The sequence below is a fragment of the Thunnus albacares genome, chromosome 8 (assembly GCF_914725855.1).
Source record: "Thunnus albacares chromosome 8, fThuAlb1.1, whole genome shotgun sequence".
Classification (NCBI taxonomy): Eukaryota; Metazoa; Chordata; class Actinopteri; order Scombriformes; family Scombridae; genus Thunnus; species Thunnus albacares.
In genome coordinates, this window is record NC_058113.1 from 27,177,552 (window position 1) to 27,199,064 (window position 21,513).

A 21,513-nucleotide genomic window follows, 5' to 3' on the forward strand; every position below is an offset into this window, starting at 1 on the left:
ATCTCATTTGCATATGTTTGTTTTGCATGATTATGCTGTATGCTGTCAATTACCCCTCCCAGGAAATGCACCCCCTCATTTAGTGTTTCATCTCTTAACTGCTGCCTGAGCTCTCAAACACTTTTCCTGTGAATAAGCGCCTTGTCCCCCCACACAATGTGCTGAGCTAAGACCAAGAAAAAGGGGCGTAAAAGGAAGAGTAATTAAGCCACCAGATAATCCTGACGACAGCAGCAAAAATGGCTATTCAGCTTATGGCCAGTAATTGCGGTCAGTCATTCTGCTCTATGACCTTACTCATGTGCAGAATGACTGAGAGGAATGGGGGTGGGGCACAGTATTTGTCCCATGGGTAAAAAAACGGCTCCACTCATGTAAAGAACATGTGTGTGATGGACAGCCCCAGGTCTCTGCAGCAGGTTAATGCTAACAGTTATAGGATTAGAGGCTCCGTTAGTGGAGTTCACCTGCTAGCATGGTTTCACTTTGCTTATAAGCTCATATTGTTCTATGAAGTGGTAGATGGCTTGGAAAGTTTCAGTTTATACTGAAACAAAAAGGAAAAATGCCAAACATTCACAGTTTTCAGCATTTTTTATCTGGGGAAAGTTTAGTAGTTCTATGTCCAGCAGATATAATGACTCTGTGACTCTGTTCTGTGTTTGTCTTGTGACTTGTGAACTTTGGACTCACCTTTTATTGAGAATTTCACAATGTGTAGGGGATGACAACCGTTCAGACTCGATAAGAAAGGGTTTGGTGGACCCATAAAGGAGAAAATACAACAACAAGGTGAGAGGGGTTTGTGTTTATTAACAGCCAATGTACAAACAGTACAGACTTTAGCTGTAGTATCTGGGATTGTACCCACCGCCTCCATGTCGAGATGGGGGTGGTGATGGAAGACTCAAGGGATGGCTTTGACCTGCAAGGTGACTGATGGGAGAACCGAGGTAGCACTATTGCTAGCAAGCTAATCTGTCACCACAAACTATTATTACAATCTTAATTGTATTTTTAAGTAGGAATTGATATTGAGATGATGTTTTTTGTCTTTCTACTACAATAGCATTGAGCTGTGCCCTCTTCATTTTCTGATATTTCTCCATTTGGACATTTTGAACAGAGCTGGGTGATACACCCACACATTTTTTTATTTAAGGGAAATTTCTGTGATTGAACTGTAATAGTTTTCAAAGCCTGATTAACACAAAGTAATGTTTGCGTATATTTTCATGATGGGTATAATGTCACATTTTAAATAGAGATGAAACAATAAAGAAACACTGCAGATTGATTAAGTTTTCAACTTTGTTGTCGAGAATTTTACTAATTTTTCTGGGACAGTTGGTTACCAACAACTACACTTACTTACACTTTTGGCACGTCATATGGTCCTTGCCTTGCGGGTCATATCGGTCCCTCAAGAGTCTCAGAGGTGATTACATCTCTGCCTCTTAAACAAAATTCTTGAACAAAATCAACAAACTTTTAACTAAGTGAACCATGACTCTGCCACTGCATACTCTATTTTGTAAATCAAATTCACTCAAACAAATTTTAGTAAGACATTTAGGTGTCATATCCTGTTGAGTTTTTCATGTTTATTTAAATCAGAGGGTAAATCAGAGGTCTGATGCTAGCAGAGTGTGTTTGTCTGGTCAAAGTCAAAAGTCAAAGTTAGCTTTGTGAGACTAACAACACTATTTATGTTCCAGTGGTGAAACACAACAAACTCAGGGACCTATAGTCTTGCTTTCATTTCCTATCATTAAATCCTGTTGGGAGTTCACACTGTTGAAAAAAAAGCTTATTACCAATAGTGTACCCCCTCCCTCCTCCTCCCCACCACCATTAAATTCATCACTAACCTCCTAAGTCTCAACAATCATGAACCTTCCAACAATCAATTCTCCCAGGACCAGAAAGATCCATCTATATCTCCATGCAGCAGTATGTATTAGTATGAGTGTGAGAGCGCTACTGCATGCATCCAGGGACCCAAGAGCCCTGACTTCTTGGCTCTGCTTGCACCTCGAGCTGCTAGCGGGACAACAGACCTCTCACCCGGGGGGCAGATGAGATCTCCATCACCATATCCCATCTCCTCCTCTCATCATCATCAGCACACACCCCTCACCCCAACCCCTCCCTCTTCCCCCTCTCGCTTTCTGAGGTGTCTGGTGACTCTGGCCCCTGTTATCTTGCCCCTCCCTTTATCGTAGAAGAGAGGAAGAGAGAGGGAGAAAGAGAGAGGCTGCAGCCTACCACCATCATGTCCCCAGAGGCCCCTTGCCTGCCTGCCTGCCTGCCTGCCTGCCCCTCCTGCTGCTCAGTACAGCTGTGGCTCAGCACCAGACCCTGGCCAGCTGGGATCTCAAGCCTGCCAGAGAGCCAAGAGAAGAGCCACTGTGTGAGAAAGCTCCTCACCTCTTTTCACTTGCTCTTCATTAGGTGAACCATAGAGACACTGAGTCCAACTAAAGCTGCCAAACCTCTCTGCTGGTGCTGAGAAGATCCTCTTTTGAGCATGGCAGAGGGCACAGCTTCGTTGGCGGCACCCCTGACCCTGGCACTGCCCCTTGTGCTCACCCTGTTCAGCCTGGCACCGGCACCCGCCTTGGGAGGATGCCCGTCAGCTTGCCGGTGCTCTTTTGCCATGCTGCAGTGCCTGGAGCTTGATGGTATCACTAGCATCCCAGCATTGGCGCAACAAGAGAGTGAGAATGTGACAGAGATGTGAGTATGATTCCCTCTGTGTTACCTGCTCTGCATGTGCCTCTAAATGAGCATGAGTGTGTCAGATGCCTTGTTGTTTGTCACGCTTGATTCTTTGTATTCAGCTTATCACGCTGGGTTTTTGTTGGATATGTTAAAAATGTCTCAGTGGCAGAGTTTTGCAACTGGTTTCATATCTGATCTGGAGATTCATCTTCGGAAAATATTTTCTGATGATTTGGGGTTTGGTCCAGTTGTTGAGGAGAGTATGTTTATCTAGTCCAGTTGTTGAAGCAACAATCATAGAAATTACTCTACAATCATTGGTAAGGTTTCCTGAATGAGTGATTAAGTGAGTAAAAGTAGAAGTGTCTGATGGACAATGATGGAGCAGATACATTGACCATATTGTCCAAAATTGTGCTACTACAAAGTTGCTTTCCATTGCATGCTTCTTTGTATTCCAAGTTTCCTTTTCTTTTTGTCTGAAGTTGGATTGCAGCCATGCATTTGTTTATTATTATTTAGTACGGTCAGATTCATGTTATAATGAAATCTGTGATCTGTTTTCATAGCACGTAGAGTGTTTGTTCGTTAGCCAAATCAAGGTGCTGCTTTATAGCCTTTATTTGTTTTGATGTAAACTGTATCCACCGCTATTTGAGATACATTAGCTTGGCAGTAATTCAGTCACTTTGGTTACTGGAAATCAACTATAGAACGATACTGAAAATAACTGGCAGAGAGTGATGGCAACCAAATCTTAGCATGCAGTGTGTCTCAGTGTGGCCTCTGTGTCACAGAGAGCAGAACAGGTGGAGATGCGGGAGACAACAAGTGACAGGATCAAAAGAACTTTTGAAAATCGACAGAAACTGTAACACAGGAACAGGCAAACTGAGCAGACAACTAGACAAAGACTGAAGTGAAAACTGGACTTAAATACTAATTGAACTAAGGAGGAGATGAAGTGCAGGTGGGGAGATGGGCGTAGAAGCTCAGGTGAGGGGAGTGAGGTGAGGAGCTGATTGGCTGGGGGAAACACTGAGGCCCTGTCCACACTAATACGTTTTCCTTTTAGAACACATATTTTTTGCTACATTTACACTGAGGTGTGTACACAGGAGAGTTTTGAAAACACTGCTGACCCTGTTTTAGTTTGAAAACTCCAGGATTGTGTTTTAGTCTGGACGGGCGGAAATGGAGACTTGAAAATGATGATGCAGGCCCGGTTCTGCTAGGGTGCAAAAGCATGCACTGCACCCTCAGTTTAATATTGAATATTGAATATTGAATATGAAATTTCAATAATAAATGCCAAGGGCAGCGTGTTAGGTCTGGCGCAGGTCTCAATGCGCACCTGCTATTCTGGTTCATGTATGTGCAGCAGCGCAACGTGGGAAAGGGCTGGATGAAGGTGAATATAGATGAGTGGGTGTGGTGATTATTAAATAGTCTCTCAGCCAGTCACATCACTGCTCTCATAGCTCTGAAACAGCTGTGCCAATCACAGTTAAATGTGATAAGGACAGCTCAACAAACGGAAAGCTTTTCTTCAGAAAATGTCTGGATGACTCAAACTGTTACGACATGAACACACATCACCACAAATCTGCACCCAAAGACAGATGGAGTAGTTAGTTACTATAATAACGATAGAAATAAAAAAAAAAATAAAGACATTGATTTGGTGAAGCCATTTATATGATTATATCGGACCGACGCTATTTCAGCAATAACTCTAATATCTCACCTCGTACACAGTCACATAGTTTAATAATTATTGTTACACAACAGTGTTTGCACTGCAATCTGTTTCAAGGATAAAACTGTAAGCGCAGCTTTTTCTAAAAAGAAAGTTGGAAAAGAGGCTGATGAGCCCTGCTAACCCGACATTTTTCATAAAAAGCAGAATATCGAGTTATAACCGATCAGTCTGATGTGTGTAGAGGTGTGTGTGGTCATACTGTACCTGGTGTCATCAGGTGATTTAATAAAGGTCAACACAGCGAGCGGCCGTGCGTAACGGCACTGCGCTCTGTCGCGGCCCTTCTCAGAGGCTGCGGATTTATCAACATATCAGTCCTGCTGCCTTCATGCTGCAGGGATTTAATGAACTGAAGGAGAAGCTCCTAACACAGTATAAAGCAGTTGTGGACAGCAGATACTGTAAGAATCACCCACATTCATTTATAGATCAATGCAGACTGACTTACTGACCTGCGATGTTTATACCAGCACGCACATGCCCAGTGTACATGAGTGGTCAAGTGATATGCGCTTTCAGGTGTGTTCGTATGGACGGAGATTAATTCTGAAACGGTGCTAAAACATTCGTGTGGACGGATATCGTTTTTGTTTTAAAATACCGTTTTTTTTTTAGGATGTAGCCTGAGAAAAGGGCAGGACTAATGAGACTGGATGCAGGGCAAGTGTGGAGGGAAACTGCAGGTTGAGGAGAACACAGGAGTAAAAAAGAGAAAACAGAAAAACTCAAAAAACACAATAAGACAGATGATGATCCTAAAAAAATAAATATAGTTACAGCTGACATGAGACTAAGTAAATGCAGTGATGTCTCAGGTTTCATTTTACTGTTAACTATACCTTTAAACATACGCTCCCTTTCAAAACGTAAAACTGATTAAAGCCAAATCACACAAGCAACAGCGCTTGTGTGTAAAGTAACCTGCAACTGTCAGTACACACCTAGGACCCTAGGAAGAACATATTGTTGTAACATGAATAAACCTCAAACAACAATCATAGTCAAGCAGAAAAAGATGAGCAATGTGTCATTTAATGATCATCATGTATGATTATAATGTATCACGTATCATGTATGATGAAACCCAACTTCTTAACTTCTCCATTTAGTCTGAAGCCAGACTATGACACTTAGTGTCTTCAAAAGCTCTGAACCTCTCAATGAAAACAGTTTTGTTGTTTCTTTTTCTAAAAACATTTTTTAATCTATTAAAGTTTATCTGTTCGCATTTTGCTAAGTGCAAAATCACTTTCTCATCTTTTAATTAAAACCAATTGAAACTCAAAAAACATAATAACACTGGTGTTGTCCATTGAGATGGAAATAATGTGTCCTGAAATTTTGGAATTTTTTTTTTTTGTCTGGAGATACAACATCATCAAGGAACAGTTCCATAAACTCGGAGACTTAAAGGTCCACTACTTATGGCAACTGTGGCAAAGATGACGCACTCTCAAGGTGTGACTTTCTATCTGGTGCCACAGTAATAAACCAATAAGCTTTTAGCATGTCTAAGATATTTACTGCAGGTAAAATGACAAGATATACGTTTACTCTGCTCTTTTAGTTAACAAATCATTACTTTGTGTACCATGCTTTTATTGCTGATTGAGACCCACATGCTGTGATCTGCGATACACGAGGCTGTAAAAGGTATTTTTCATTTTTGAGACTCAAATGTAAATTCCATTCCTGATGAACGATCTGTTGACCCGCCTGTAACACTGAGGTTGTTCTGACCTAATTTATGTTTCTTCGATGTGGTTCAACTGGAGCTCAAAAGATGAAATAGATGGCTGATGTTCACTTGGTGCTGCGGTTTGGAGGCTGGTTTAGTTTGATGTAGGTCGCTCTTTACAGCCGTACACATCAAATTTTTTTTTTTATCATCACATGGCTTGTGGAGAGAAAATCAACAGGAGGAGGAGGAATGTGTCTGAATAGCACTCATCTAAGTTATTGTTCAAATGAATCAAGACTTTCAGTCAGCTACAGCTCGCCTGCAGTAGCTGACTGGTATTTACATTGGCTTTTTAAAACTTTGCATGGAAAAAGAAGTAGAAACTGACCACCTGTGATTGAAAGCAGTCTGCTGTATTATTATACAACCCACCATCAACTCCAGCATGGAAAACTAAATGTCACTCTCTGCACCACCACGCTGTTCTCTCTTTGTTCCTGTCCACGGATCTGAGCAATTAGCACTTGTTAAGAGGGAACTACATTTGTGAAAGCTGTTTCGGTGGAGCAAGTCAATTTACTGCCACTTTCTGCCTCTATTCACCTATACCCCACTCTCTCTTCTCTCTCTTTTTTCTCTCTTCCCCCCCCCCCCCCCTCTCTCTCTCTCATACCTTATAGGTATTTCCTTGTACCTGCAGCTAAACATGTTTCGTAGAGCTCAGGGTGAGGCTTGACATTCTCTGAACCGTTCAATCAATAAGTGAGCAGGCCTTTCTTGGCTTCTGTTTACCGCGGTGCTCTACATGCCAGCAAACAACAACACTTCACTGTATTGGCAGTGCAAGGGAATACAGCCGATACACAGAACAAACAAGGGGCCATTAACTGTGGAACAGCGGCCGAGATTCATCATACGCTGAGTTATAAATTCAATTTTGTGAATTGCCAGTCAATGCCCCCAGTCGGGAACAATAGATGATATACAACCCACTTGGCTCAATCCAATAAGTAAGGGCGATGGGTGATCCTGGGCCCACCTGCCCTGTAATCACATTATTGCTGCGTGGGTCAATCAGACATGAATAAAAAAGGTTTGTGTGTTGCAGTTGACAAACAGAGAAGTGGAAGGTTGAAACAATGCCACATGCTGAAATTGGCTGTCATCAACGAGAAATTACTGCAGGTATTTTTTGGCATATGCTCAACACACCACTGAAGAAGTGGTGATGTACACTTTTGAGGTACTTGTACTTAAATATTTACGTTTAATTTCAAGATTTTTACTCCTCTACAAGTTACTTTTTGATTAAGATTTTACACAGAATTCCTGTGATGCATTTATAAAACATGATATATTCTTACAGATTAAACTACCCAACAGTATATATGTAGTTAAAATGAGCTCCAGCTTGAGCAGCTGCAACATTAACTGCTAACATTACACTAGGGCTGCAACTAACGGTTATTTTAATCATTATTCATTTGCTGATTAATAAACACTTGTTTAAGTTGCATAGTGGAGCATGGTTTGCTCCAAACTAGTTGTGATATCACAAATCATGCATGTAGGTACGTGCCTTAAACTCCTTTCCCCCCTTAAGCAGATGAATATGGAAACAGCCTTCTAGTGTGAAACTCTGCACATCGTTGCATTACATCATTCTGCACAGTGAAAGTCAAACATCTAACTTTAGAAACAAGAAGAAAAACACATTTTTGAGTGAAGGGGGACTTGACGTTATCTGAATTATTCCCTCGTTCTTCAGTTTTCAAATCCACAACGGTAAATTTCCTGGAAGATATCTTTATTCTCGATAAATTATTGACTGTTACCTAACAACCCACCAGCTGTCGTCCAATTTTTATTCAAATGTTGCTAAATCCTGATTGGTGCCTGGAAATACATGACATTACATATTTCCCAACCACTTTAAACCAGTGAGAAGAGAACAAAACACAAATATAGAAATGTCTCATTTGGAAACCCCAAACTGTTACTGTACTGTACCATTTTATGGTCATGTAAGTCCTGTTGCTCAGAGTAAGAAGCTGATCTTAAAGGCATACTATGCAAGATTTCCCTAAAAAACCAATATATAGACTCATGCAAAAAGTAATCCCTCTAAATCATCACTTATGAGTGTGTGTGGCAGTGTATTTATCTGCAGAGACTCTGCCCTCTGACTGTATTTTCTTATTATTTTGCTGTTTTGGGGAAGTTTCTGGGCATCAACCTTTGGGCAGTGACTGTGTAGCCCTCTGTCAATAACAGCATGCAGGTATAAGGTCTGGACTCGTAGCATAGCGACCAATTTACATCGCTGTCTCCATCTCTCTCCTCTGCTCCGCTCTGCTCTCTGTCTCTGTGTCATGGATGTATAAAGAGCTGTGGGTCTGTGTGTCTGTGACCGAGGGTGGGACTGATCTGCATTCATACAAAATCTGGCGATGTGTCACCTTCCTGCAGGGTTGTGCGGAGGTGTGTGAGGGTGTGGGTGTGTTTATTTGTGCTTTAGAATGTAACCGTCATGAAACAATCAGAAAATGACCTTTTATTTATCTGATTCATGGCTTTGTTCTTGCCAGTGCTGCTCAACCTTTTCATTCACTCTCAAGATCACTTGACCACCACTGCTCTCTCTCTCTCTCTCTCTCTCTCTCTCTCTCTCTCTCTCTCTCTCTCTCTCTCTCTCTCTCTCTCTCTCAGTTCACTCATTTAGCCGAGGAGGAGGGGCCACCTTTGAACGCTGTGTGTTTAGAAACACCAACTGACAAATCTTGCATAGTATACCTTTAAAGGATGGGTTCACAATTTTTCAAGTCTGTCTTAAAACAACAGTCAGGTGTCCAAATGTACATTGAAACAGTCATCCCTCCTGTTCATACTGGCCATTAGAAGATCCCTTCATGATGCACTTACAATGTAAGTGATCAAGGAAAAACAGTCCTTCTTCTGTGCAAAAATGTATTTGAAAGTTTGTAACATGAAGACGGGAAACGCTGTCTGAGGAATTTGATGGTAAAAAGATTGTAAATATGGCAGGAAAATCTCTTTCACTGTTCATACGAGCACCTGACTGTTGTTTTATGACAGACTTGAAAAATTGTAAAGAATTGTGAGTTTAAAACATGTTAGTACGAGCATGATTTTGTGACATCACAACCAGTTTAGAGTCAATCGTGGTCCAGTATGCGACTTAAACAAGTGTGATGTGAAAACTTGAAGCCTCCAGTGCAGATACACTGAGACCTTTCAGTGAAGGATGAGACATCTTGTGTCCAGCAGTTAAACTTTTGTAATGAAAAATATTTGCATATTCATAATTTCTGGATTTTACAGTGAGGTTGAAGGAGTAGATGTATTTTTGAGAATTTTTACCTACTGAAACTACCTAACAAACTAACAAACTAACCTGAAAGTACTTCATGCTCTCTTGCTGAAGACAAAGTTCTTAGTTGATGCACGTACACATTTCATATCTATTTTTCCATCTTCTTCCATTGTGGTTGCTTCAAGGCGATCTACTGAAAATGTTATCTTCATAATTTCTATTTATTATCATTATTATTATTATTTTGTTCATTTTAGTGGATAGAAAAGCTCTCCCAAGGATATTACAATGCATTCAGGAGAGGGCTGAAGACAATCACATAAATAAAAATCTTTCTTAATCTAGTTGTCTTTTCAGAAAAGCTCATCAAAGAAGTGTCCTCTGAGATAAATGGACAACATTCATATATAGAACTGAAAGGGGTGGAATGGAGTTGGAGGAGTGCAGAGAATGGGGTGGACAGTTCGCTCCAGCGAGATCCTTGGTTGGTCTGATCCAGCCATCTATTCACATAAAAAGACCTAGCTGTCCTTGCACTGAGTGCTGAATTGATAACTCGCTACTTATTCGGAGGTAGCCTGTATCTGGAAAAGTGGAAAATTACTCATTGAGAAGAATTTCCCATCAGCCTCATCTGCCCGGCATCTCTTGAGGCATTCTTTTTTTTCCACGAGCAGTAGATTAAGTCTTGATATGAGCTTTGCGGTTTGATGGTCTCTGGACATCTTGGCCGGTTTTTGTTATCAGTTGTTAGTTTGTTCGGTGGATGTCAGGGAGGTCAGACACAGATTTGGGGTTGAATTTTGATGCTGCCCTCCTTTTTTTTTTTAATCTCATTCCTTTTTGTTTCTTATTTTGTAATTCAACTCACACCACTATGGTTTCGAATCCCATTCACTCCCACAGTTGCATGCGTTTCTTCCCATCTTCTCTTCTGTCATTTCTCCCGAGTCTGAATAAAGACGCCCGTTAAAAAAAGGGGTTAATGGTTTGAGTAATTACCTGCTGAATATTGACACAAAGGTTACACAGGTGACTGTAACTCAAGTCTCTTCTATTGCTTTCAGTGTTAAGTGTGGATGTGGAACGCCGTTGTCGATAGACTGGCATTTGCTTTATATAACACAAATTCAGTTTTATTATTAATTAAACATTTGCATATTTATACTCTTTATACTATGAAAACTTGGACATTCCCTTCATTATCTTGTAACAGCTCTTTTCACTTTAGAATATACTTTACAGATGTTATCTTTTTATTTTAATTCTATATTATTTATGATTACTTGACTTTTATGGTACTTGTATTTTCTCTTATTTTTTATACATTTTGATTGTTGATCTTGTTTCTGATTCTGACTGCTCTGCTATATTTTGAGTAAAAAAACTAGAGAACCTTTTCTCTTCTGTTTTTTCTTCATTGGTGTGGTATTGTCCTTTTTTAAAATGGCACTTTGGTATTTTCATTCCCTTTAACTGTCCAAAGTTGGAATGCCCTAGATGCTAAACACATACCTCCTCTACTTTGTATGTCCCTGGTCAATGTCATTCACTTTTCTTTTTTGTGTGTGTGTGTGTAATTTTCTGAAGTTTGTTTTCTATTATTTTCATTCAGCATGGGCTGGCTGAACATCAACACAACAAAATACTGAAGGTCACAACACAATGTATGTATTTACCTTGTATCTCTATGTCTCTTTCTCTCTCTCACTCCCCTTTTTTTTCTAACCAGTTACATAGAAAACCAAGCAGGCCTGGAAAACATAACAGAAATTGATCTGGTTCACTACAGAGAGCTGAAGAACCTGTAAGTAATGGTTTTCTACAACAACTTGGACAACTTACAGTAAGACAAAGACACTGCATATGTTCAACAGTTCATGCGTCTGGCACATACACTAGTTTTCTTGTACTGTAATGTACTGTACTAGTTGTTCTGTAAGTGCAATTCTCGATACAATATGTCATTCTAAACAGCACTGCGGCCTTCTGCTTCATAATGTACTATTGCTCTATACAGCCTTGTCGGAGTTGTCCATACTGTCTCCCACTCATGAACACTACATTCAGTTAACTTTATGGTTCTCTCAATTTTAGATGTACATTTGAACATACTTCTATTGTACATATTTTTTCATTATTCAAACTATTCATACATGGCCAAATGTTTTTTAATGCCTGACACCCATATATGATTGCTGAATATCCCATTCATCCCAACGTTATTATGCTGTCACAACAGCCTCCACTCTTCTGGGAAGGCTTGACATAACATTATAGAACCTGAGTTCAGGGATTTACTCCCATTCAGCCACAAGAGCATGACCATTAGAAGATCCCTTCCAAATGTCTTTTCAGTCTGAGTGTTGGGGGACAAAATCCACAGTCCTTGTATTTAGCAAAAAGACAGTAACTTTGAAAGATATCTATTAGAATAATTTGGTTGGCTGAAGCTTCATATTAGCTTCAAATAAACTTTTAAATACATTTTTGCACAGAAGAAGGGATTATGAAGGGATCTCTTAATGGCTAGTATGAACAAGAGGAATGATTACAGCAAGAAAAACATGTGTTTTAGGACAGACTTGAAATGATGTGAATCCTTTGGTTCATGTACAGATGACAATGAGTCAGTTTTGCTCAGTTTGACAACTATAAAGCCAAAGGATGTGTCATACAGGTATCTATTTGACATTCAATCAGTACAAATAACTAAATGAAACATTTAAAAAGGAAGAATTGAACAGTAACAACACTAAAATAAACTGAGAAGGAAATAAAGAAGGAAAAGGAGAAAAGGAATCAAGGAGTCTAGATTATCCCAACCCGTCATCCTAACTCACTTAAATTGGGGAGCAACAAGTTTAAATGGCACAGGGCCTTCTCCAAACTGTTGCCACAAAGTTGGAGGAATGCTATTGTCTAAAACATCATTGCATGTCGAGCATTGAGAGTTCCTTTAACTGGAACTGAGGAGCCTGGCCGAAACCATGAAAAACAGCCTCAGAACAAAAGCACCAAGAGATTAGAGATTTTACTAATTTCTCATGACATCTGTTATATTCCATTGGAGAAAAGTTACAACTGTTTTATTTATATGTTCAAACTTTAAACCAGCAAAATGTTTTAAGGCATTATTTCTCGCAACACAAACAGTGTTTTATTGTGCTTTCTCCTCTCTCTCTCCAGCACCGTCACATCGTGTAAACTGAGGCTGATCTCTACCAACGCCTTCAAATACAACCTCAAGCTGCAGTATGTGTAAGTGTCTTTGTGGTTACATAAGGATTGTCGTCTCCATGTCGTGTTTTGACCTGCGTGCGGGTCAACTTATCTGTCGCTGTCACTCAGTGCTCGTATTGCACGTCACATGAGACGAGAGCTTCGTTTCTCAAAATCACAGTGACTCGGTTGCTTGTTCAACTAGATGTATTAGTCGTCCACAGATATCATACATTTGTCACTTACACTATTAAAACTACAAGTACTCTTCCTAGATGGGTTAGCTGTCAAAGGGTTTTGAGTGTCACTTGTGATCATGTTATAGTTTTTTATTTATAATAAACATTCTTATATCCAGTTGTCCAGCCATAATAAATGCAAGCAAGTTTGGACAAATTAATATACTTTAAGTCAGTTTGTGATAAAAACAATTAGTTTCAATTAGAAAATGAATCTACAGTAATTGGTTACAGCTTTTCTTATATGAGGATTTGCAGCTTTTCTCTATTTTATATCACTATAAATTGAATATCTTTGGGTTTTAGGTTGCTAGTCAGATAAAACAGGCAATTTGAAGACATCACCTTGGGCTCTTGGAAATTGTAGTAGCCATTTTTCACTTTTTTGACAAAGACTAAACAATCATTGTTTAATACAAAAACTAACTTACAGTGAAAATACTCTTTAGTTGCAGGCTTGAATCAATTAATTCTGTGGTCACTGACAAAAAATCACAGTTTTTTGCTAGTTTTTGTAAGTCTGCAACATATTGTATCATAGAAACATATTTTTATAATAGTAAAAAAAATATCCAGTAGTAAACACCTCCTTTTTTAAATAGTCATCTACAAAACAGGTAGCAAAATTCAAGGGAGCCTCAAATTTCAACCTTTTCACTATTTTCTGTTTTTGAAAGTTACATCATGTCTTCTCTTCAGTCTAAACATTTATGAACAGTGTGGTCTTACAGTCCAGGCCCGAAAATAAATAATACTATGAAGACTTATCGACTGGAACCATCAAATCAGTCTATTCATCAGCAGCTGACCCTTATCGCCACCATCTTGTCCTCATCGTTTTACTGAGCGTGTGCCACATGTCCGATGTTGTTTATCTGAAAGACAGGCGGGTCTCGTGGATCAGAGATGGGGGGGGGGGGGGGGGGGGGGGCGTGGGTGGGTGGGTGAAGAGGTAGGCACTGTGAGCTCGAGAAATTGGAGAAGACATCCACCAGTCACCTTTTACTCGCTCACTTTGGCGGATTATCGACAACTGATGCATAATAAATACACTCCACTAAGGGTCCATTATCACTTAATCAATATTTCACTGTGGAGGGAGAGGTTGGGCTAGGGTTGGGTGGAGTATAGGGGCTTCTATGTGACAGATGTATTTCTGAGATTAAGAAGGACTGACTATAACCAAACTAAGCAGTGAACAGGAAGGCAAAGACAGCTTTCTTTTCTCTCCTTCTGCTCTCGCCTTCATCCACAAACCTCCTGGAGCTCAACTGCCTTATATGTAAAAAAATACATTCAGGTCTTAAGAACAGCTAAAGACGAATGAGATACTATTCTCGGCTCTGCTCTCCCCCCCTGTGGGCCCGAGGAGGAATCGAGCTGGTAATGGATAAGCCCCAATGACTAACCCATCTGACATGAACTTTTGGGAGCAAGGAAAACAAATATTTGAACCCTTGGCCCTAGCAGAGTGAATATGTATTGGCTTCCATGTGTGCGCTCCCCTGTGTGGCTTTATGTCATCTTCTGAGGGAGTTTTATTTACAGCCTGGTTCCTTGGCTGTCCGAGGATCGTTTAAGAACGACTGTGATGATATTTTAGTGGCTCGAGAGGATTAACAATAGGATATGTACCATTTATCTGTCACAGGATTATAATGATAGCCTGACATACATAATTTGTAAGTAGGATAACATTATTCACATGTTTGCATTTCAATTTTTGTAAAATATTATACGAGGTTGCTTTGAGCAACACGAGCATACTAACATGCTCACAGTGACAATGCTAACATGCTGTTAATAAGCAAGTGTAATGTAATGTAGTTGAGTCATCTTAATTGAGGATGTTAGGATGGTAAAAAAAAAAAAACCCACAAAGTTCAAATGAGGCTGATGGGATTTCATGGCAATCTATCCAATAATTTACCCATTAATAAAGATGGAATTAAAGGGGACCTATTATGCTCATCTTAATTAATTAATCAATTAATTAATGGATTGAAATAAATTAAGCTATTTTTAATGGATTATTATATATAGTTTATTAGGTTTGACCAGTACACTATATAAAAATTGTAAAAGTTTATATGGTAAATGACAAACTTTTCTTCCGAATGCAATTCTGTGGCGTATTTTAATTTGTGTGGTCGTCTTTGTAGTGTCCTTCCTCCAAGAAGTGTTTGTCACTCTGGACTAATCACCTAATGTACTGAACACTAAGTAAACACTGAGAGGTGTGCTGAAGGTGTTTGTGAATGTGGCTCCTAGCTGTGTGAAATACTTGCCAAGGTAATTGATCAGAACCCATTTGGATGCATTAACGTTTTCCACAGAGAGTGATTCAAAGCAGGTACGCATTATTCTGAAAGTGAGCAATCAAATCACAGCGTGACTCAACTACAGAACAGGACTAGATTGGAACAATGAAAAGAACATTTTTACTTGAATCTTTTATTTATTTAGGCTGAAAATAGTTGGTTTTCTCTGAAAGTGTGGTAGTTTTTTATCAAATCAACACTTGAGCAGATGGCTGGATGGCAAGACTTCAAATACACTGCCAGGGCACCGTAGCCTTATTGTGTATGTAAGGTGGTAAATCAACAAGTTTCTACAAATCTCTTTGTCCGTTCAAGTGGTTCCTTCCTCTAAAAAACTGCTGTTTGTGCCACTAGAAAAGTAAAATATTGGCAAAGCAAAGGTACCACATGTAAAAGCTTTCCTGAGCTAGGTACAACACAGGTTACGTTACTATTGTGTTGCATATTGCAAAGCAAACCTTGTTGATGATATCTTGTGTTTTCTCTCTTTGTGTCATAGGAACCTGGCATCAAACTATCTGGAACACATCTCCTGGAGGGTGTTTCATTTTCTGCCTCTGCTGAACCTGTGAGTTCTTCTAAAGTCAGAAAGATGTTAACCTCATTCATTCAAAAAGCATAAATTTCCATGAGGTCAGGCTGGCTGTAAGGGAATAAATAATTTCTTATTGATTTGGCTGCACATCAACAGAAGGAGCCAAACATGTCACTGAATTACTCGATCCTGTCTTCTTTTGGTAATATGAATTAGACACACATTATGAAAACGAATGTTTTATTAAGATATTAAATATTTAAATTGGGAAACATAAATGTTAAAGAAGTTGTACCTGTTCGACATTAATATATTATTTTGAGTTTATGGAGGAGAGAGTTACAGATTTTCTTTTCTAAGTCAAAGAAAGGGTCAAAAGAAATTTAAACTTTTTAAAAAATGTTTGCTTAATCTAAGGGCATTTTCAAACCTGCATTGTTTAGTCTGGTTGAATCGGTCTCTTGTTCGTTTTCCGTACGATTAGATTGGGCAGATCTGAATACAGCAGTCATACTTGGGTGCGGACCAAAAGAACCGCATCAAAACCCTTTTGAGGAAGTTGTCAAGGTCTGGTCAGTTAGTGGATTTAGTTTGTGGTGGAAAGGTGACCCGACCTTGATCTGACCCAACTACTAGGTGTACTGTACAAGTTTGAGCTGGATGATTCTTGTAGCCATTTTCGCTTTGCATACTGGGATATGGGTGAGCAAAATCAAACAGTTGCTAGCAGCTAGCTAGAGAATGAATTGAGGTCCATCCTGGATTAACAATGATATATTATATATATATTGCCTTGGTATTTGGTCAGAGGATCTTCTTCAGAACCTTCTTCCAGTGTTTACGTTCTCTCTCCTGCTCCAGACACATCCAACCAATAAGTGGAGTGAATGTTCTCATGTGGCTTTTAGTGATGCATTTTGGTTCACTTAAGTTTTTTTCTGTGTGAAAAGAAATTGCAACAGTGGGAAACACAACAAGTTCACTCATTCACTGACTCAGATCAGAGCAAATAAACTATAGGTTTTAAAATACTGTCAGTGACAAACTTTAACAAGTAGGTCTGCAGCTTGTTGACTCCTTAGAAAACATGTCCATCAGTGCAAGACATGCGAACACACCGAGGTTCAAGACAAACCACCTTACAGACACCAGTGTTTAGGGATTAAGTTTTGTTTGTTGTCAGGTTCGGATTTAAATGGCAAAGCGAATTTCCTCACAGCCCAGCACTGTTCCTGCAGGCTTAGCGTGCTAGCCTGTACCTATAAAGCTATAGAGACATATGGTTGGTTTGAATCTAGGTCTAATATCTAAGCTAAATTACATTATAGCTGAACTGAAGATAGAAAACACACTTTGATATCCATATTTGATCACCAGATACTACTGTTTTTTTCACAGAGGGCAAAGGTGTTTTTAATTTAATTTAAGACAAACCTGGCAGATTTTTGCAGAGAGAAAGAAGCTTTTGTGCTCTAAACTGACGTTATTATATGCACCTACTTCAAAGTACAAAGATGGCAGGTTAAAAAAATAACAAAGACACTAAATAAAAGTCTAAGTATATTTAACTATGTATTTGTAGGCCTTTCTGTGTTCTCGTTGTTTTATATCATTGTGCTTTCTACTCTTGCAGAGGTTAACTCACAGGTGAACATACTTAGTAAGGTATTGTAAAAGAAAGTACTGCTGCATTTTGCAAATTGATTGACAACACAATCAATTTGCATCACGTTTTCACTGGTTGCGGCTCATTTGGGTTTTTAAAGATGAAGAAAATTAATTTGTTTTTCTGTGAAATCGTATTTACGATGTTTGATAATTGCAGCTCTTGTCTTTTGTTTTATTTTACTCCTTTTTCTTCAGGGTTTTGCGGGACAACCCTCTTGCTTGCTCATGTGACCTCCACTGGCTCCAGCAGTGGCAGCGTAATGAGCGTGGTGACCTGGACAACCAAATGTTGTTTTGTATTTCCAATGACCAGGAAGTACCCCTCAACTCTTTGGTGATTGATAACTGCAGTGAGTTTGACTTTCATTTTGATGAATTTATATATTACTATTAGTCATGTATGTTTACAGAAAGATCTGCAAAACTTGTCATTAGGGATCAAAGGATGATTTGTCAAATCTGATGAAAATATATTTTTAAATGTGTTAAAAGCCCCCCTCCAGTAAAAAAAATATGTTTTGCTTATTGTTACTTCTTCAATGTGCTGAATGATTTAGGGGCAGAGTTTGACACTAGAGGGCTGTTTTCAAATGCATCTGCTGAAGGGGGAAAGTTTCTCAGTGCTCACCTTAAATCTGAGTTAAATGCGTGTACCTACGAACATGATTTGTGAATCAGAATCTGAAACAGGTTTATTGCCAAGTAGGTTTACAGGGAATTGGCTTTGGTCTGATGATGCATAACAATAAACATAGTGCAAAGACAAAAACTAAAATACAAGAAACATAAGCGACAGATTAACAATAGAGGATATGTAAAAGTGTTATGAGAATAAGTCTGTTTTTGAAAAATAATGATGCTGTTCAGTTTGAGCAAAATATTGTCAAAAGTTCATAGTGTGAAGTGTAATAGTAGTACCTTACAAATAGTTTGGAGCCTACACAAGTGTGATGTGGAAACTTGAAACCTCTAGCACACATAATCTGAAAACAGACTTTTTCCAGTCAAGTAGGAGACATCTTTTATAGATTCTGTATTTTTCAATGAGGTAGAGGGAGTAGATGTAATTTTAAGAACTAGATAAATGAATGCATTTTGTGGAAAATTGGCCTGAAATAGAAAAATAAAAAAACATTTGTTGCTCCTTGTCTGCATTTAAATGCTGGAACAAGCAGGTGCAATGAGCTGAGTAGGTCAACTATCGCTAATGAACCATCACTGGGATGTTGCTAAAATAAATGGTCATTGTTGAATGCAGGTAATTTTTCCAGGCAACTATGATGAGCCAAAGAAATTGGGTCAGAATTGTTGCTTTAATTTCATGCACTGGGAACATCTTGTTGCCAGGAAACATATGAGAGAGTTTTTGGCTCTGTGCTTTTTCTCTGAGCTGCTAAAAAAAAAAAAAGCTTGGCTTCTTCACTCATCACCATCATCACCATCACATTGGCGACCTGTGCTTATTGCTATGTGCTCAAGCTGTCTCCTCTGCTTTGCACAGGCCTGCCTGAGGTGACTATTCTCCCCTCCAACAACAAGATTCAAGAAGGAGGCAATCTGACTTTTGAGTGTCATGTGACAGGAAATCCCAAACCCGATGTGAGATGGCGAACGGATAAGCTTTACTCTCACTTCTTCACCAAGGTAGTGGAGGCTGTTTAGTATATGTGTATTATGTACCAAACATTCAGATATAAACTTAAATTTCAAAATAATGATATGTAGGTATATAGGGCAGCAAAAAAATATCCATGTAATCATGTCATTGAAGCTTCATCAAATTGCCACATCACTTAACCCATTTTCAAATATTTCTTCACTTGTTCTCCTTGTGTCAATGGAAATGCAAAAATAACAGTCATATTTAATTCAGAAATTTTCCAATGATAAGCTAGCTAGTGAAATCCATCCATCAACCAACTCCATGTTGTTTCAAACTCAGGACTGTTCTGTTTCTCTGACCTAGAAAATAAAACATCCACGCCCTCATATCCTACATATTTTATTAATAAAGGGTTAGTGTGGTGATATTCTATATTTTTCTTATTATCAAAAAATCCAATGAAAATACCAAAACCTCTTCATCCTTCTGTATCAACAAGTATTGCATGTGTAACCAAGTGAGTCACACCGTTGCACTGGGTGACATGTTCCTTCATTTCCATAATCACGGCCACTGACGCTTATTCTGATTCAGTCCCATTTACACGTCCTTGCGCTCTTAATACTGCGAACCAAATCTGTAGCTGAAAATCTCTGAAATCTGAAAGTCCCCAAAAATGCAATATTTACTCCTGTTTGTTTAAGGTTTGCTAATAAACTACTACTGTAACCTTTTTATTTTTAAAGATTGACATCTTCAGTAGGAACGTGTTTGGGCTGAGAGTGATAGACAAGTCCGAAAGTAACACAAAACACATTATTGTTTATTGTCTTTTCATGGAATTTGTTGACAACAGTAAACATATAGAATATCCTTTAAGACTTCCTTATCCTGTCTCCAACTATTGCAGTCAAGAATGCTGTAGCAAGGCTAATGAGATTTTAAAAACAGAGAGACCATATTATTCGTCTTATTCTTACCTCCCTCTTCATGCTTCTTGTTGATTGTAGATTTAGTGTTAATTCTTGTTTGTCTACAAGTGATCTTGGTTTTCTTAGTGGTCTCACTTTATTGATGCTTTCAAGATTCAACTTAAAAATGCACTTTCACTCTCTGACTTTTAACTTTTTTTCAATTTACCGTTTTCTCTCTGTTTTCTTCCACTTTTCTCTCTTTTCTGTGCTGTAAAGCTCTTTAGATCAACTGTGCAGTGCTTAAAGTGACATAAATAAAGTTCAGTTGGGTTCAGTAATCTATTGATCAAGGGTAGAGTAAATTGGTTCCCATTTCATCCCTCTAACCATTATACCTCTAAGTGATCCATACATGGTTCTGGACAGGCTGCATTAACCTCCTCTGCTCTTTGTGTGCACTGTCGGCTACTGCAGGAGAGAATGTGGGGCTCCACATTAGAGGTGGTCCTTTACCTCACCAACGTTTCCTCCAGTGACAACCTGCACAACCTGACGTGTGAGGCCGAGAACCAAGCTGGGCCCGGGGAGGAGATGGTGCAATTGGACATTGAGTGTAAGTGCCTGCACAATAAAACCGCACTCTTGAATGCTCACAGGCTCAATGCAAGTCGTCGAGCTTAATGGAAGTTAGGGCCAGAGCACACTGGGGCCATTTTTCTAGTGCAGGCAGGGTGGACAGCCACAGAAAAGAAAAATGCACTGCGCTGATTCTTTCTAAATGCCCCTTCTACAAATACGAGTCTGTTCCCACTATGCTTCTAATGGAGCTCTCTGTCATCTGCCACTCACTCTGGCAACTGGTGAGAAGTGAAGTGCAGCAGGTATGGCTTGCCATTTAATTCAGGGATACAATGAGAAATGAGAGGACAAAGGAAAGTGAACTTACCTCGCCTCGCTCTTAAAGAACTCCTTCACCTCATATACACTGTACTTTTAAATTACAGTTGCAGTTTGACCCAGGAGGCCTTCTGTTGTTTTCTCCTTTCACACACATTAGTGCATCTAAAAGTTGAAGAACGCCAAGGAATGACAGCACCCAGTGGTCCCACAGAAAGCAGAGTCAGATGCATTAGTGATACATTACTGAAAATACTGCCCAAACAATATCATATATCACCAACTCAGTGACACTCATTAGAAAATAAAGCAAAAAAGAGCGGGGGCGCCAATCAGCTGAGGCCAAATGCACAAGCATCAAGGGACAGATAATGAGCATCAGGAAAATGGGGCTGATAACCGTGCTAAGATCTGATTTAGGCCTGTGCTAATGGACTTTTCCCTCCTACTCCGGAAAACCGCTTCATCCGCAGTGATTGGCAGTCTGTAAATGCGTTAGTGCAGCTAATCTATCAACATCAGCCCCCTTGGTGGACGGACACTCGTTAACCACTAGTCCTTTAATTACTTTTAATTACCTCCCAGAACAGTGGGTGTTTACTGCTGAGTGGCC

At 39.4% G+C, this 21,513-nt stretch overlaps 1 protein-coding gene across 1 annotated transcript in view; it reads left to right on the forward strand.

Moving 5' to 3' along the window:
* Positions 1–2,033: 2,033 nt before the first annotated feature.
* The window catches only part of ntrk1 (neurotrophic tyrosine kinase, receptor, type 1), a 38,933-nt gene continuing 19,453 nt past the window's right edge, over positions 2,034–21,513 (forward strand). Inside the window, exons 1-7 of the mRNA XM_044358818.1 lie at positions 2,034–2,739; positions 11,234–11,308; positions 12,691–12,762; positions 15,783–15,851; positions 17,682–17,836; positions 18,988–19,130; positions 20,478–20,616. Coding sequence (XP_044214753.1) covers positions 2,531–2,739; positions 11,234–11,308; positions 12,691–12,762; positions 15,783–15,851; positions 17,682–17,836; positions 18,988–19,130; positions 20,478–20,616 — 862 coding nt within the window. The 5' untranslated portion in view covers positions 2,034–2,530. The remainder of the gene's footprint in view (positions 2,740–11,233; positions 11,309–12,690; positions 12,763–15,782; positions 15,852–17,681; positions 17,837–18,987; positions 19,131–20,477; positions 20,617–21,513) is intronic.